The 17,897-nt window shown below is 36.6% G+C and overlaps 2 protein-coding genes across 3 annotated transcripts; both read right to left on the bottom strand.

The window, feature by feature from the left end:
- Positions 1 to 2,851: 2,851 nt before the first annotated feature.
- LOC108678430 lies at positions 2,852 to 6,432 on the bottom strand. 2 transcript variants are annotated; one of them, XM_047882332.1, is made up of 5 exons: positions 6,150 to 6,432; positions 5,675 to 5,821; positions 4,990 to 5,148; positions 4,360 to 4,497; positions 2,852 to 3,988 (listed from the first exon to the last, which is right to left on the bottom strand). In XM_047882332.1, exons 2-5 carry the CDS (start codon positions 5,796 to 5,798, stop codon positions 3,705 to 3,707), a joined length of 705 nt encoding a protein of 234 aa, XP_047738288.1. In that variant the 5' UTR covers positions 5,799 to 5,821; positions 6,150 to 6,432; the 3' UTR covers positions 2,852 to 3,704. The 2 variants fall into 2 exon arrangements, with proteins under 2 accessions (XP_047738288.1, XP_018022336.1); XM_018166847.2 differs by having other exon boundaries at positions 6,340 to 6,432.
- Positions 6,433 to 8,760: 2,328 nt separating this feature from the next.
- LOC108678429 lies at positions 8,761 to 16,117 on the bottom strand. The gene is made up of 8 exons (XM_018166846.2): positions 15,806 to 16,117; positions 15,122 to 15,379; positions 13,202 to 14,647; positions 12,754 to 12,857; positions 12,024 to 12,182; positions 11,110 to 11,289; positions 10,132 to 10,293; positions 8,761 to 9,488 (listed from the first exon to the last, which is right to left on the bottom strand). Exons 1-8 carry the CDS (start codon positions 15,993 to 15,995, stop codon positions 9,306 to 9,308), a joined length of 2,682 nt encoding a protein of 893 aa, XP_018022335.1. The 5' UTR covers positions 15,996 to 16,117; the 3' UTR covers positions 8,761 to 9,305.
- Positions 16,118 to 17,897: the final 1,780 nt, after the last annotated feature.

Genomic DNA, 17,897 nt, shown 5'->3' with positions numbered 1-17,897 from the left:
CATACTTGTGGTATTGGACAAAAAATTCAAATTACTTCTTCAATCGACGCGTGAGATTAGATACAACTTAACCCATCTAAGAGTTTGAGAAGAGAAAGACTCATCAACATGCAAGTGAATAAGTTGTCACCTATAAATTTGGGTTTGTGTCCACATAAATATTGTTGGAAAATTGTTAAAGGACAACGAGTGCAGACACTCATGCTTGAACTAGTGTAAACATGCTGACGTTAATCTGATAGACACATATATGCTCCTGGAGTTACGTCATCATATCAGCACTTACGCCGCTCGTAAGTCGATTTGCGTACTTACGAAGTTTTGATAATACGGCCCCTGATCTGGTAAAGCCTTAGTCAGCACAAATCGAAATTGATTGAAACTTCCTAAAATTGTGCAATTTATTAAATAGTCGTATACAAGCTTTCGAGCAAGAAGTTGCTTAGACATCTTGTAGAAAAAAAATGGGTAGATGAACACAATAACAGAATTTTGTGCACTAGGTTGCTTTCACGAGACATCGGCCAGGCGCCAGTCGGCCAGAGTGAGGCAGGCTTGAAAAGTTCAAGGAATTCTGAGTACATAATAACTTATCCAGATTACTGAGACCCAACGAGTGCTGCGGTGTGGCGCTCAAAAACCATGCGTTTAAAGTAACTAAAACCTCATTCGGGGATCTATTTAACTTTAAACAAAAATATATTTGATAAAGAGGGCAGGGTGGAAGTACCAAATTGTAGCAGTGAGTTGTTGGTACGATCCCAGATGCCTGCGACAGTTCTGCTCAAATCGGCGAGGAGGCCGGGTGGTTAACCACAGAAAATTTTTTGCAGTGAGTTGCGTGCTCGAGACCCGAAATAAGCTGCAAAAATTCTGTAATGTTCAAAATCGGTGATATGTCCAATGGCTTATATATGTCACATCGCTATTACAATTGCTAAAAACATCTGCACATCCTAAGCTTTGGTAGCTTCACTTAATAGACATTTGCTTGCTGACGCTCGACTTGACTAGCTATATGAACATGCTGAATTTATCAGAATTGTTCTACCCTTTCTTACCCACGGCGGACGTAGGTGCCGGTGGGTAGCACTGATACGCCTGTGGCAGGCCAAACTGGGTCATTGTGACCAACCACAAGGACGAAAAGTGCATCGATACATGGACAGCCTCGATCATTTCTCTGTGAACGCCTCACGATATCAGCGCAGAGCATACGAGAATATTCATACGAACTTCCAAAATATTCGAACATCTTTGTTGAAATAAAACAGTTGTTGCAGACAATTTCGGTGCGTCGTATATTTTTTCTATTCCCAATTAATGTTGGACATCAAGAAAAAATCAATGTCCCATCATTGTTTTAGTTATAAAGGTTTATAATATATTAAGAAACCAAATATAATGAATAGTCGGGTATTATACTATATTAAATATTACATGATTGATGTTTAAATGATAATACTATGATATTTAAACAACGTCGGGAGCATGGAAATGAAAATTTTCTGTTGCTTTAATTTGAAGTATTTTTATTACACATCTCTTCCTCCTCACATCTCACTCGCTTGTGCTGCAAACTTTTAACCAACTGTTCTGAGAAGTAATATAAGCGCACTGTTTTTTTAATGTGACATCTGAATGCATGAATGAATGATTGAATGCTAGTGATTAGTCTACAGTTGAAGGATATTAATTTCTAGGCTTGGATACCAACCTCATATGGTGTAAAATACATGAAATAGGAAAGCGATGAAAACATTCACATTCTAATTGCTTTTATTTTGACTCTATGCGACATATGATTATTGAATTAATTTATGATTTGCTCTTCATACTTCCGAAAATATGGGGGTCTTACCCAATGTTTAGTTTACTGTTATTTGCCAAATGATTATTTACGTGATATAGATTAAACAGTTCAAAGTTTTTATGTATAGCCATGCAAAGAGTTTCCAAAATTGCATGTTCTAACCTAGGAATATAACTGTGAAAATTGAAATACTTAAAATATCTTAATTTATTGTTAGATTTGCAATTTAGCTGCTGAAGCACTCGCAGTTAGTGGGTGCTGAATATCTTTTTTTTAGCACGCGCAAAAATATGAATTCGTTCACATTGAAATATGAATAAGTTCACATTATTGTCTAAATAGTGACACACTTTCAAACCCGCAACAGTAGCATCGAACGAACGTAGCTCAGATACGCACTCTGGCCAGGCAAACTGGGTCAGGATGACGCACACAAGACAGAAAAGTATCGATTTAAAAAAAATTCATCTATTTTGCGTTTATAATGATGGAACATAAAAAAATGCACTTTAAATTCAAACCGAGTGCAATTAGCGGTGGGTGGTGCTAAACGGAGGCTTCGAGTGCGAATGCAATGTATTGTTTTAATTACTAAAATTGAGCTTAATTTATCGTTGGTGAAAATTAATTGATCATAGTTAGTGAAAGTCTTGATTATTGTTAGTAAAGATTAATTAATTGTAGTTAATGAAGATCTTAAGTTATCGTTAGAGAAGATTAACTGGTTATAGTTAGTGAAGGTCTTATAGGTTATCGTTGTGAAGATTGATTAATAGTAGTTATAGACTTATAGTGAAGATCATAAGTAGTCGTTAGTGAAGATTAATAGCATGTAGTTAGTGAAGATCTCAAGTTATCGTTAGTGAAGATTAATAGCTTGTAGTTAGTGAAGATCTTAAGTTATCGTTAGTGAAGATTTATAATAGCTTGTAGTTAGTGAAGATTTTAAGTTATTTCTTAAGTTATCGTTAGTGAAGATCTTAAGTTATCGTTAGTGAAGATCTTAAGTTATCGTTAGTGAAGATTAATAGCTTGTAGTTAGTGAAGATCATAAGTTATCGTTAGTGAAAATTAATAGCTTGTAGTTAGTGAAGATCTTAAGTTATCGTTAGTGAAGATTAATAGCTTGTAGTTATAGTGAAGATCTTAAGTTATCGTTAGTGAAGATTAATTGATTGTTTAGTTAGTGAAGATCTTCATGCACTAACGATAGCAAAAGATCTTCACTAACTTCATGCAAAGTGAAGATCTTTCGCTATCGTTAGTGTATGAAGATCTTGAGTTATCGTATGTGAAGATTAGTTGATTGTAGTTAGTGAAGATCTAAGGTTATCATTATTGCAGATTCTCGCTGCTCTGATGGGATTTTTTTGTTTGCCAGTTTTAGGTTTATATAGTTGCTGATATTATGGCATGCATATATATTTATGAGATTATAGTATGAGTTTGATGGAATTCACATGAGTGCGCAAGGAAGAAATAGTCATACTATGCTATCTAGATAAACCATATCTTGGCAACATTTAGCTATATGTGAGTACTCGGGCTTGTCGAGTGGTTAAGAGGACCCAAATTAGAGCAGCGAGTTGGAGGTTCGAATCCCGCAACAAGTAGCGAAAATTCTATATAGTCGATAAAGACAAGAGTTATGGAATGGTTAAGATCACCAATATTGGAGCAGCAAGTTGGAGATTCGAAACTCACAACGAGTGAAGCAAACTTTGGTCGAAAGCGGCAATTAGGCTATAATTGGTTATGAATCTGTGACAGCCTAAACAGAGCGTTATCAAAGCAGACGACATTAAGTATATCTTCTTATATTATTGAAACTTGTGGGACGAAACGTGTTAAGAAGTGCCCTGATGCCATCCATTTTCGTTGAAGGGACGCATCACACTATTACGTACTTGAGGCAGATGACGGGCAAATAATAATAATAAAAACACTTGATGGGGAAAAAGTTGAAGTTTCCGTATTGGTCGAGAGCAGCAGCAACTTCATTGCCAGGTTGGCAATAATAATATTCTTGTGTATTATGCAATAAAGTTGGGGTCGTGACAGGTCCTCCAGTAACGAGTTGACCGTTGGGCCAGTACAGCGTCTTGTTTTTGTAGACGTCCTGAGCAGACGTGAGGGCATAGTTGCGGTCAGACAGCCATTCGCCACCAGCTGCAGCTGAGCAAAAAAATTTATTTTGAAACTAGCAAAAATAAGCGACGTTATATAGCTTTGTACCTCCAGCTAGATAAAGAAAAATTTATTTTACGACTTGTAGTTGGGAAACAGCAATGTTGTTTATCTTCGTATTATTTGCAATTCTGTGCCTTAACAATTATTAAATTATTTGAATCATTATCTTCCTTTTATTGGCGGCCAATATTGTTTTAGAAATAATCATAAACGTTAAAAATAATGTTCTCTTAGATATATGTCTATTGATTAAATTAATTAAGTAATTAATTTGTATTATTTAACTACATTAGCTAATAATTTATTTTAATAATTAAGCTAAATAGTAATTAAAATACTAATGTTATCATTCTAACTCTGGAGAAGAGCTACGGCCATCTTGTACAGGCTAGGCGACATGTTGGAGGCAGGAACACCTCCTTCTCGTGAACACAAAGACTTTTGGGACTCCAGGGTGAAGTCATAGGTGGACTGACTCAGCAGCAGGTAGGGCTCTGCAACACGAAATGTGGGTTAGTTTGACACACTTGGGGCCTGCGATACGAGGTATATGGGTTAACCTGACGCACTTGGGTTTAGTGATATAAGGTATGGGTTAACTTGACGCACTTGGGTTCTGCAATACGAACATGGGTTAATTTGACACACTTGGGTTATGCGATACGAGGTATGGGCTAATTTGACACAATTGGGTTTTGCGTATGGGTTAATTTGACACATTTGGGTTTTGCAAAACTTGAGTTTTGCCAGATCTGAAAATATTCCTTGTGATGCAATAAGGCTCGAGAGGACATCTATTAAGGACATATATATATGGTATAAATATTCTAATATAAAATATATATATTGCAAGATAGCAGCAGTGAATGTTTCAATTTCTAATATGCCTTGACAAACGATCTAGCTAGAAATGCCTTGAAAAATTGTGAATATCGAGCTTTAATGATTCATTAAATCGAGCATTACATCAAGATTCAACACCATACCGATTTTGTACTTGAAAAACGTCACAACGTCAGGCTGCGGGAAGGTCAATTTCACGTCGGATGGATGAGGTAGCGAAGAGGAAGTACACTTCGACGTGCTAAAGTTGTACGTCGTAGCTTTGCACGACACTTGCACGAAGCACCTCATCTTGCACTCACCTGCAGTGTGAAAATATTAGTGCACAGTGACAGTAAAATGTATCCAAATATGACATTCATGATATGAGATTCACAGTCACACTTTATATGAGATTCACACTCACACTTGCAATGAGATTCACACAAATTAGCGGTACTTTATCTAAATATATAGCGTTGAATTTTCTACCTCTGTGCGGGTCGTGACGCAGTTTAGTCGGACCAAACTACTTAATGTTTGGAACACTAGGTCTGCTTTATGCTTTTGGTGTTGGTGATCAATTGTTTCTCTATCACACAATAATATCGATCATATATTCTGAGTTAATTTCATTTTATGAGTTTACAATTTTAATTTTAAGCTTATCAATCGGGTGAGATTATTAAATATTCGAGCTCTCACTTTATCTTATCAAATGTAGGAGCACGAATTATAAAATGTCAAGTTAGTAGAAGCGTGTAAGTAATATTAGTTGGTGCTAGAAAGGAACAAATTAGTGAAGCTAATAATTTACTTAATAACTGAATTAATAAAATTCTTCATTACATATGGTGGATGTTGTGCTGGCCGTTGGATTGCTGATCGCCACGTCAGTGAGCATAGACTGGAACAGCCCCATGGCAGCAGCGCTGCTGAGAAGCAGGAGCATGGAAATAGCATTCTTCCACATGACGTATATAATCCTTTAAGTCCCTGAAAAAAACATAGGGAAATATTTAAGAGAATCCTACAAAACCTGTCGCAAAGGTAATGAAGCTACAGATAGGTAATTCAAATCCGCGTTTGAAAAAATTAGTTTCATTCCTGGAATGTTGAAAAAATAAACAAATTAATATATTTTTTTACATCGTTCATGGTTTGGAGCTTAATACGCTCGAGTTAAAATTAAAGTCTATTAACAATCATTAAGCAAATGAATTATATACCACCGACGTCTTCGTTAAGTTCAACTATTTTTCCTGTTTGTTTTTTGCATTTTACTGTTTTCGAAGAAATTTCTATAACTTTCGTGGCAACATACCTGCGATTTCTAAAATAATTTTCGTAGTTACTTGAAATTACTGAAAAAAATAAGGTTGCTGCGTTCAAGCTCGAAACGACTAAATTGTTGGTCTGTTAGTGAGGCTACTACGGCCGAAACACAAGGATACCGATGATATCAAAACTAAAACTACGAGCTATTCAACCGTCCAAGTCAACAGGCAGCGCACCTTTGTTTGAATGCTGCCACAACAACCAGCTTTAGCTCATCGAAAAATCAATCGTTGCGGTGCGACAAACTTTACTCGGTACGGTTGCCACCAACTGAGTAGCACCTCGGTACGGTTGCCACCAACTGAGTATCACGAGTGATATTTAATCACAACTAACTCGCTCTGAAAGCGAAGTAGTTCTCTTGAGGAAATCGAACATTCTAATCTGACTTGAGCTAAACTTTGACGTGATAACCACTACTCTCTGTACAACTTGGGTCGTAACCTTTTAAGTCTTAATGAATGTGGTGCACGATGAATGCCCCACGAGTTCATTTATAGTCAGTAAGCGATTAACGATGCAACAAGTTTTCTCATTTGAACGTGCGTGAAAAAAAAAATTGAAATCATATGAGGATTGGATTTGAGTATTGGATTCGTTTTATTTTAACGATGCAAGCTTAACTGTTGTCGCCCGTGACTTGCTACGAGCCTCAGACTTCAGCAGTTCTGAGTCAGAGGTTTCAGATAAAAGCTTTTACTCAGAACTTTCAGAGGAGAGCTTTTACTCAGAACTTTCAGAGAAGAACTTCTGTTCAAAACTTTCAGCAAACGGCTTCGGCTCATATATATCTGGGAGCAGTCTGTGCTCTGATTCTCAGAACTCTCTGCTTGAAAAACCTCTGCACTGTACTTTCAGAACCTTCACTCTCTTCGCTGTACTCTCAGAACCTTCACTCTCTTCGCTGTACTCTCAGAACCTTCACTCTCTGCACTGTAGTCTCAGAACCTTCACTCTCTGCACTGTACTCTCAGAACCTTCACTCTCTGCACTGTACTCTCAGAATCTTTACTCTCTGCACTGTACTCTCAGAATCTTTACTCTCTGCACTGTACTCTCAGAACCTTCACTCGGAAAGAACCTATGAACCAGATTTTCAGTCGCACATTCACAGCTCTTGCTATGAATTTAACATGAGGACTTAGCGTGCCAACTGCCTAGTCGACGTTGATTACATTTGTAACTTTGTGCTTAGAATGATTTTGATGCAGTATTGTACATTGCTCCTTAAATATGACACGAATAGAATATATTTTTCTGGTATATTTTATGTGTATTTTCGGTGAATTTCCGCACACGAAAAAAGACTGACTAAGAATACCATGTCAATATTATCCTGATATAAAAATTGGGTAAAGTTATAATTGAAAAATGTAGATAATCCTGCAAAAATAATGGATAATCAGAGGTTATAGATTTTAATAAAATTTTAATATAGATTTATAATAATAATTATATAATTATTATAACTATATTAATAATCAATAAATTATAATTAATTAATTAAATTAAACAGGTGAAATTTATTATGAATTTTACAAGCTCATTAAATTACCCGTATTAATTTAAAATCTTGTCTTATTGATGCCTCCACACATTCCTCTGCTTAAGTCCCTATATATATGGTCCTAAGGCCAAGTGCAATATATTCTACATTGATTCTTGGATAGACAACGAGGATATTGAACTGAAATATACAATGTATTGTACATTGATATTTTAATAGTTGACGGGGATATTGAACTGAATAGAATATACTGTATACTGATATTTTAATAGTTGGCGGGGGATATTGAACTGAATACAATATACTGTATACTGATATTTTAATAGTTGACGGGGATATTGAACTGAATAGAATATACTGTATACTGATATTTTAATAGTTGACGGAGATATTGAACTGAATAGAATATACTGTATACTGATATTTTAATACTTGGCGGAGATATTGAACTGAATAGAATATACTGTATACTAATATTTTAATAATATTTGACGGGGGATATTGAACTGAATAGAATATACTGTATACTGATATTTTAATAGTTGACGCGGGATATTGAACTGAATAGAATATACTTTATACTTATACTTTAATACCATGATGGGGATATTAAACTGTGGGTAGAATATATTTTTCAGTGGGTAGTTCAATTGGGTAAAATATTTTTCAGTGGGTAGTTCAATTACATACTAACTTTTTATTGATTTGTGAGAGATTATACGAAAAATTAAGTTTGAATTTGTCACTTTATTTTGCAGATCGGAATTAAGTTTTGGCAAATGATGGACCTGAAACAGTTTCAATCTCAATTGATAATATTCTTCATTATCAAATTTGGTTAATTGGAATTATTGCACACGAAGCTCCACCTGCATATATTTTAATATAGTAAAGGTTAGTGTATAGAAGGCCCCATATATAGTTTTATTGATAGATTCTCGAGAATATAAAGTATATTGAGAAGGTTCAAAGTGATATCACAAGGTGTTTCTTTATAATATCTATTAAAAGAGGATTATATAGGACATAAATAATATAATTTAATATATAACATTGTGGTATTGCAATATATATATATATATATATTATGAGCTTGCAGTAAATTGTACCAAGACTAGGCTACAAGTGCTGGTTGATTATTTAAATAGATTCGACTCCAAAAATCTGATCGTGAAAAAAATTCTAAAGAGTGCTTCTGAATAACGTTGACTGCTTGGTGGTCAGTGCGCACTCGGCTCTATGAGTAAAAATTGCGCAAATGGTTAAACCGCCAATAAATACATGCTCAAACAACGTACAATACATGAAAAATAACGTGTCGTCAAGTGTCGATTCAATCAAGGAGCGCTTTGAAGTAAGAAGTTATTTATTCCACATATCAATTGAAATTAATGTTTTTCGTATATTATGCAAGGTTATTGCGGTGTAACGAATAAATTTAAGCACATTTATATTTTTATTTGCATGAAATAAATTACTCATAGGAACTTATTTAAAAATTCAATTGTAAGCAAAGTTGTTGTTTCTGATAAGAATAGTTCAGCAAAGATAGTGATTGCCTTCGACCATTTTAATTTGTTCCGTTATTAACGATAAAAGAATGGCTCGTCAAAGGCTTAATAGCCTGCAATAAATTCAATTAGTTCCGAGCACAGAGTTTCGGACGCCGAAGATGTAACCAATGAAGACAACCACGAACGTGAAGTAAGAAAGCAGAGAAAAGATGGCCAGATATTTGTTCAGCTTGGTTGGAAATGTGAAGTTCTGGTCTTCTTCTGTCTCTTCGTCTTCATCTTTATAAGGATGGATCTTCACTTTCTGTAGGAGTAAAGGAACGATTTACTGACTTGTGATTAAACTTAATAATCATTCGAGATGATTGTTAAGCTAAGAATTATTGATACTTTGTGATATTCCTACAAATCGAAAATAAAAAAGCTAGAATAGAATAAAAACTTCTGTCGATTACCTCAATTCGCGATAATAATTAAATTAAATGAGCAATTCTAAATATTTTTTTTATATCGTTCACAGATGGAAAAAAAGCTGAAAAACAGTTAAGTCTGTCAATGCATCCACTTCATTTATGACTGGAAATGAATCGACGATGAATCAATTTAGAAGAGGAATTCCATATAGGAGCCAGCGCTAGCTGCATGAAGGCTTACAGACTGAACTGGTCTCTGAAGCCAATCATAACATTTTATTCTCTGATGAAGTTTACATTGCCACACAAGAATACTGAAGTTTTGATGCCCAAATCTTACTATCACGGGGACAAAGCCACCAGAAAATGAAGTACCGCTCCCCACCTTCAGCCATCACTTTGTTCTTCGCCTCATGAAATTTATCTAAAAATGTTTGGAAGTTGCAGGGTTTGGCAGTGAGAGGAAACGCGGCTGTCTATATAGCTCCACTTTTTACCATCGCTCCCCCCTTAATTGGCCCTTTCTTGCCTTACCTTCAACCATCGGTCCCCTTCCTCCTTGTCGGGCCCCAGCTTCTGGTTGACCACCTCGAGCAGCACCATGCAGAAGAACGCAACCGCCATGATCAGCACGTGGATGAACATCCACGAGTCGATCATCTTGGGGTCTGCCGAGACCGGCAGCGTCGAGCCGATCTAAAAAAAGAAAGTAGCAATTAAAATCTTTCATGTAAAGAAATGAACGATCGTAGTGGATATCTATTTTAATTATAATAGATATAATTAAAATAAAATATATGATTGCATATGCATTAAAAGCTAGCCGTCGAATAACACGCTATCAGACTGGAGAATTCAAGCTCCAAGTAAAATTTTTACGGAACGAAATTTTATTTTCATTAGGCGCAGACTTTTAACGAAGTGTATGTTCGGTACGTACCCAGTATACGAATAATATATTATCAGAGTATGCTATTCAGGCTTTAAATAGAAATCTTTAAATGGAAGAGGATAACGACTAAAGTGAATATATTCGGTGAGAACTAGCAAATAGTTATACGCGTTATGCCTGCGAAACCTGATATTACAATGAATGAATGAATATATAATGGCGGATATATTTCCCACATGGGGGGAAAAGATAGATGGTTCAATCACCTGCATGAGTATGGATCGTACTGTAGATGGATTATTTCGATCTTTGCTGAAAAATGTTAGTTGCTTATGAGGAATTTTAGTTGCAACTGTTTTTACTTCTATACCTAGGTAAGAATAATTGCGATTTATACATTCAAGTTGGCAGAGGAGAGGCGGTTGATTGTAAATGCCACATGGGAGAGAAGGGTCTGTTAGATTTATTTCCTGTCTACCTATGGGGTATTGGTTGTCTTTCTGACCTGGAGGATGAAAGGCAGTTGTTCGTATTTAATTTTCCTACCTGGGTGCATGAGGGGGGGCAATTGATTGTATTTCCTAGCTGGATAAAGAGATACAATAGGATTAATTTCCTACCTGGGTGAGCAGAGCTGCCATGACGATGAGACAAGAAATGCTGACGGTGAGTCTGTCACTTAGGTTTTCCAGAGGTATGGCGAAGACGCTGAGGCCGATCAGCTCCATGACGAAGCACGGCAAGAAAGTTACGAGGATGTCACTACCGTAGCGACGTGCGATCCGTAGCTCGAACATCATCTGTATAGCGTGACAACTAATGTAGAATTTCTCGCGAATTGCCCAATGTTAGTAATAAACGTAGTCCATTATATTTATATCTCCAAAGTATTAAAAACCCTTCTTAGTCCTGCTTTTTAAGACACTGTAAAGCTTCGGTTAGGATTCCCGCAACCTCTCATTTTCGGTTTCAGAATAACAAGGCTTTTTAGCTTATTTGATGTGAACGCAAGGGATCTTAAATATAGCGTCCAAAGACGCTAAATGTTTGCAATTGTCTTCGAATAAACAATGGACAAGTTAAAACCGGCTTGAAGCAAGATAAAACCGGCTTGAAGCAACGCTGATTACCTTCTGGTAATCAGCGTTGAAATGTTTGCCTTATTTGTCCAATTAGTTTTGAAAATTGAAGGCTTGACAGGGATTGGATAGGTCAAGGAAATAGTTAATCTATATATTTCACTATTATAATTACAACACAATTTACGAAGAAATTTGATCTTAATCGCAGAATATGTTTACCGAACATAGAAGTACTGTGTGGTGTAATAGCGTTAACAGTAATTGTAGTGTCGACATTAGGCTAAATCTGGCCGCACACCGATTCTGGAAATCGACATTTTTTTACAGCGATCTTGGCTCGTACCCGCAGTCCACTGCTACAATTTTGGCGCTTCTAACTTTAATTCTCGACCATACATTCCATACCCTGTACGAAAATTAGTACTCAATTTGATGATCTATAAGGTTCTGACCGCATGTTGATTGTCCTGATTGGATTTCTTCTTGAAGTAGATGAACTGGAAGAGCTGCAGCGGCGACCCGGTGTATTCCAACTGCTCGTCTTTAGACAACGACCACTGAACGTCGTCGGAGTTGATCTTCCCTTGAAGAGACAGGTTGAAGCGGCACGTCTGTTTAGATTAATAGAGTAAAACATTAACGTTATTAGAGCAAGATTGCAGACGCAGGTCGGTCCACTTTCATACCGGAAGGCGAAAATTATTAGCGTCAGGGTCAAGTGGCACTTCTACCTAGAATTATAGAGAGAGGTTGAACTATACTATATACTTCAATTATGTGAACATCAGGTTGAAGAGGACATCTGCTGTTTAATTTCATCGATAAATGAACATTTATTATAACATTAATAGTGTTACCATACAAAATTTTTGTCCGTAGTCTAACTTTAATCGTCAGTGTATATAGATTTAACTTAAGAAAATAAGTCATGTTTGTGCGGATGTCAAATTAATCAAAGACTAATATATAAATTTTTTAAGGTTCAACTGGAACTGAATTCATCACGTCTTGACATATCGTCAGCAGACTGACGCCTCCGAATGTCCACGGAGTTTATTTTGTGCCAAACAAGTATTCGAACCCACAAATAATTTTACAATGAAATGACTTTGATATACCGTTGTTTAAATTAATTCGTAATCTACGTTGTTTTAACGTCTTTTACTTAGAGAGAAGACTCACTTGGATATCGAATGGGTAGATGTAGAGATCCATTGGACACATCAGAGTCATAATTGCTGACTTTTGATGTTTGATGAGTACGTCCTTTCCTGCGTGTTCTATCACTGCAAATTGATACAAAAAATTAGCCTTGATTATAAATGATATATGAGCCATTGAAGCAAGAGCTTAGTAATTAATGACATTAAGACCATTTGTTAAATCCATATGCAAAAGTTGAGTGCAATGGAATCTTTGCAACATAATGTCAAACTGTAAACGTAGCATTTTTAGAGACAATGAATCTAACATCTATCAATCTCGATGGTCACATTCTGGCCTGTAGGAAGGAAAATGATAATTTAGTTCGATAAACTTGAACTTATGGGAGCTGATTACTATCGAGTCCACATTTTAGTTAGTATTCAACTTATATTCGATGCGAAGCTGGAAGCAATAGTATCCTAACCTTCATTTCCCTGAAAAGTTGAAGCGTTTCCGAGTTCTTGTGCGATAATGTACATCTGATCGGGCGCCGTGTCCATGGAGAGAGCCGACACATCTTCGTTCACGACCCCATCCAATTGTATGTCAGGCTGCCAGTAAAAAGAGGCATCTTTCTGAGGCACCAAAGTTTCATTACACTTGTAGATATTGTGGAATACAACTCTTTCGTCCCTCCAGTAGGCCGTGGCTTGCAAATTTACCTTCACAGTACCTTCATTCATGTCGAGTTCCAGAATCCGCAAGAGAGCGACTTTTAGATCAACTTCAAGGGTCTTCTGGCCCGACAGCTGATTGTCGTAGTAAGATGGTCGATTTTGAGTGTAGTTACAGAGTTGCTCGTCTGTGAAATCCTCGCAGTCAGCGTTGAAGTTGCAAATTTGCCAAAGATCTACGCACTGTCCATTTGTGCAAGTGAACTCGCCTTCCGAACAAGCTGTCAACGTGAGAGATAAAGAGAAAGGTGGCGAAGCGTCTGTCATAAGCCATTGTTTCCGACCCATGAGATTGTCCATCGCAAGGAGACTATTTTTGACATAAATTTCCTTAGAAATGGAGTTCATGATGTAGAAAGTCATATCAGATTCTGAGTATTCTAAACGTAAGTCATATTCAGCATCCCAAGTCAGCTTATTTTCGATCATCTTCAAAGGCAAACGGTTGACATCAGCGTACTGTGCACCTCCGATGAGGTAATAGATTTTCGACCTCAGAGCGGAACACAAAGTACGTCTTGAACGATTACACTCACTTGAACTTTCGAAAGAAATTCCAGCAGGGGAAATGCTCATGGAAAGACAGCTATTGTTCGGCGACATCACCCAAAAATTGGACAGACTCTCGCTAAGCACGTTTCTGGCATAGGCGAGTAGAGCTGAATTATCAACTGTAGACGTATCCAGCAAAGTTCCGCCAAATCTTTTACAAACGCTGGCAGCCTTGTAGTAAGGCAGTGTTTTGGTCACTTGAAACCACATACTTGCTGATTGATTTGCGGTCAGATCTGCCTTGTCAAATGCAGTTATAGCAGCTGACGCAGGTACAAGAGAAGTAGATGAGGGCATTTTAATCATCGAGATGTACTCCCCAGTAGTGTTGACGAAGGATCGTACCTCCTGTACTTTGTTGAGTCCAAGTTTCTCTAGGTAGAGCCGGGCGTCCGCTATCTTACCACATAGGGGTTTCAAAACCATCTTATTCCCGCCTAACACGAGCTGACTGTTACTGGATGTGAGTAAGGTTGTTCCTCCAAAAGAACAATCCTGGTTAGGAGCCATGACTTTTCCATCAATGTAGGTGACGATTCGGTCTCCCATTGCCAAGCAGATGTGAATCCACTGCCGTAGTGGTACGTTGAAGGGGTAGTAAAGAGTGCACTTCATGTGCTGGATGTATAATTGCGACGAAAATACTGTCGATGAAAATTTTGAGATTTATTAAATGGACCTACCTTGTAAGAATTGTTGTCAGTCTACTTTAAGAGAAACAGGTTGAAGCGTTCAATCTACAATCGATTTCTTGTTAACATTTTTAATATATGTGAAAATTGAGCATCTATAAACAACGAACTGTCGAAATTTGCAGACACAAAATTATAAATAGTAAATGAAATTGCAGAAATGTTAGACATATTAGGCAAATACGTAAGTCTTCACATACATCAACGGGTGTTAGTGGATATTTATATCGACAAATTCAGGGGTCATAAGTTGGCACTAATGAACCATAGTCCGACTTAGTCATAAGTTAAACAATACAATCTATACCTAAGTTAGAAGTGATGGAACCATAGCCCGAAATGATCTTATGTTACACAATGTAATCCCTACCTTAAGTTTGAACTAATGTTAAAAGACAATGTTATCACTAGTATATAAACTCGTACTCCCAAGGTTGACCATGTTGAACTGATTGCCTTCCTTCGCCGTGAGGCTAAGGACGTCGTCGTTGTATCGGCGGTTCTTCAGGTAGAGCCAGAGGCACAAGCTCGCCTCGGGCGAAGGTTTCCCCAGGTTCATTGGAGCACTCACAGTATACATCATCTTATTTTCGTTAGCCTTCACACTTTCGAACTGTGCAGTGTAATTTATTGCTGAAATGCTATCTTCTGCCATGAACTCGATCATGATGACATCATTGGGTTCTGTGGAACGGAGAATGATAGTAATTTGTGAAACATTTGGCCTTATAGCCTCATATTAATTATGCTATGTTAATAATGGTATGTTAATTATGGCATAATACTCATTATGTTAATTTTCTGGACCCATATCACGAGAAAATTCATAGGAATTGTGATTCGGATCTGACAAAATTTCCTATAAAATAATAATTTTCAATTATTTGTAAGGTGTTTTGCTCTGAATTAATTGTAACTCAGAATATTAAAAAAATCTATTAGAAGACACTGAAAAAATAATTGCATAGACGTAATTTACTCATTCAATTCAAACTTTGTTTAATCTCTACAAATATATTAATGTTACTCATATTCCGATTTGCATTGAATGCAATCAGTAATTCTCGAACTAAAATGTAACGAGCCACTTAAATTGCATATTTCACTCACTGAGGCCAGATGCAAGACTATCAATGAAGTCCTGTTGATCGGATGATGCCGTAGTGTTCACCAATCCCGAGACGTTCAATCCCGTAGTGTCCGCCAATCCCGAGACGTTCAATTGTGTTGGTGCGAATGTTTGAGCTCGACACGCACGAGCGAAGAGCAGCAGAGAGAGCAGCCGCAGCAACTCCATCATCCTTGCTGCTTCTCTTGACTATTTGTAATTGTTTATTTGACTTGACTATTTGTAATTGAAACAAAGAGAAAAATTAAAATGTCATTACATAATGAGTTTTCTCAGTACCCCCAAAAATTTGAAATTTATCTGTCGAGATGAAAGTAAAATCAATGTTTGCTCAACGTGCTATATGATTTTATGATGTGTTTTGACTGTAACCGCTAACGGCGACACTGGTGCTCCACCTTAACTCTTTCTCTCATGACGTAGCGGCTGATTTCTCGTATGCAATTGGTAGGTTTAGCTTGACAGGACCTCAGCATAGTGGTTGGCTCCCAGAGTTACAAACTTGTAACTATTTTGGATTGTATGAAGATTTTGTGCAGACATTTGTAACTAGCAGACATACCAAATTGAAGCTGTCATGAGATTTTCATGTTGATATTGAAATCTTGATTTAAAGTTGCAATACTGATTATGCAGAAATAAACATCAAATTGAAATCGGAAAGCTGACTAATAATATTATCGGTGAAACGCAAACAAACCCGAATTCAATATTGAAACGACATGGATTTTTGATTAATTATATGTTTTATTAAATAACAACAGGGAATTTAACATTTTATGTTCTATAAATTCCCTTCTAACAATAAAGGGTAAAATAAATGGTATAAATGATCCTGATCCACATTAATGCTACGATATATAGCACCATATACGCGATAAGCGAAGGTCATGCTGACAACGTTTGATGATAATGATAGAAAATTAAGTATTTTTTAATGTATTGTTCTTTAATCAGCAACCACAAAAATTCAATTTCATCTGCATTTCAACATCGCGCTGATGTTCCTACGTCAACGTTAAGCATCGCATATCGTCAATGTGGAATATCACCTTCGAACATAATAACCTAGTTGCCTTTCTACCTTGAAGGTTAAACATCGATCAAAATTTATTCCTTTCTTTGGAGGAGTTTAGGTTCTTATAACTACTTCTATGTACGGCTTAAATTAAAAAATATTAATTTAGAGAAGTTAGACAACTTATTATAGTGTTTTTTTTGGCTGATTTGTGAGCCTTTACTGGAAATTAAAGCAAAAACTATTACCTATGATTGAAGCGCTAAAATGCCAGTTCGCCAAAAATTGAGTAATGTGACAAATTTCATTGGGAAAGATCTTAAATTTTCAGCAATAAGCACGGTAAAAACAATCAAATCTTGAAGCGTGACGTCCATTTAATTAGTCGTATAACGACCAGGATTAAATATTCATACCAAATCCTCTGATGACAATTATCATGCAGGACTTCATCGATTCTCAAACTTTGATTCACTTTAAATAAAACCTGCAAAAAAAATTGCACCATGATTTTATTATTCAACGATGACCATGTTTTATTATTCAACGATGATCTCCATGTAAAGTCTGAGCGCACAAAGGATAATAAATAACTGAAATTTTAACCTTTCTAATCAGTTTGGCTGTCAAGATTCTTCGAAATGTTCTGCAAAAAGTATTGGCCTTGGGTGAGAACTAATGTCTTAAATCGGCACGAAATTGCAGACGTCGTGACAAAGAGGTTCGCTGCCACCGAACTGCAAAAAAGTTGATTGAAGCTGTCCGTTCGTGTGTCGATGCTGCGAGGTCATTTATTGACTTACCTGAAGATTAAATTATACCTTATATTCTAGTGGTCGTAGAAATTCCAAGAACCTTTAGATCATGAAAAAGTGATTCTTCATTTGTAGGAAACGTTCGTTGTTTTCACTCCATCACAACACAGATATTTGCGTTGCTATGGGTATACAGTTGAATATTTTCAACACCACATCATAGATATTCGTGCTTTATGTTGCTAAGCGCACCATCAAGACCACATCACTTAATTATTATTAACTTTATGACATTATAAG

Source organism: Hyalella azteca, unplaced genomic scaffold, assembly GCF_000764305.2.
Source record: "Hyalella azteca isolate HAZT.00-mixed unplaced genomic scaffold, Hazt_2.0.2 contig10210, whole genome shotgun sequence".
Lineage (NCBI taxonomy): Eukaryota > Metazoa > Arthropoda > Malacostraca > Amphipoda > Hyalellidae > Hyalella > Hyalella azteca.
The sequence above is the reverse complement of the archived record's forward strand: the minus strand, read 5'-3'. Positions and strand labels throughout refer to the sequence as shown.

What these genes read in the sequence shown, in the direction of transcription:
- LOC108678430 (XM_047882332.1), bottom strand. Translation starts at nt 5,798, where the DNA reads ATGTGGAAGAATGCTATTTCCATGCTCCTGCTTCTCAGCAGCGCTGCT. An exon ending in CAGCACAACATCCACCATAT is followed by an intron (nt 5,149 to 5,674) that starts GTAATGAAGAAT and finishes TTCACACTGCAG; the next exon opens with GTGAGTGCAAGATGAGGTGC. An exon ending in GGCCGTAGCTCTTCTCCAGA is followed by an intron (nt 3,989 to 4,359) that starts GTTAGAATGATA and finishes TTTTTTGCTCAG; the next exon opens with CTGCAGCTGGTGGCGAATGG.
- LOC108678429 (XM_018166846.2), bottom strand. Translation starts at nt 15,995, where the DNA reads ATGATGGAGTTGCTGCGGCTGCTCTCTCTGCTGCTCTTCGCTCGTGCG. An exon ending in TAGTCTTGCATCTGGCCTCA is followed by an intron (nt 15,380 to 15,805) that starts GTGAGTGAAATA and finishes TCCGTTCCACAG; the next exon opens with AACCCAATGATGTCATCATG. An exon ending in AACTTTTCAGGGAAATGAAG is followed by an intron (nt 12,858 to 13,201) that starts GTTAGGATACTA and finishes ATCAATTTGCAG; the next exon opens with TGATAGAACACGCAGGAAAG.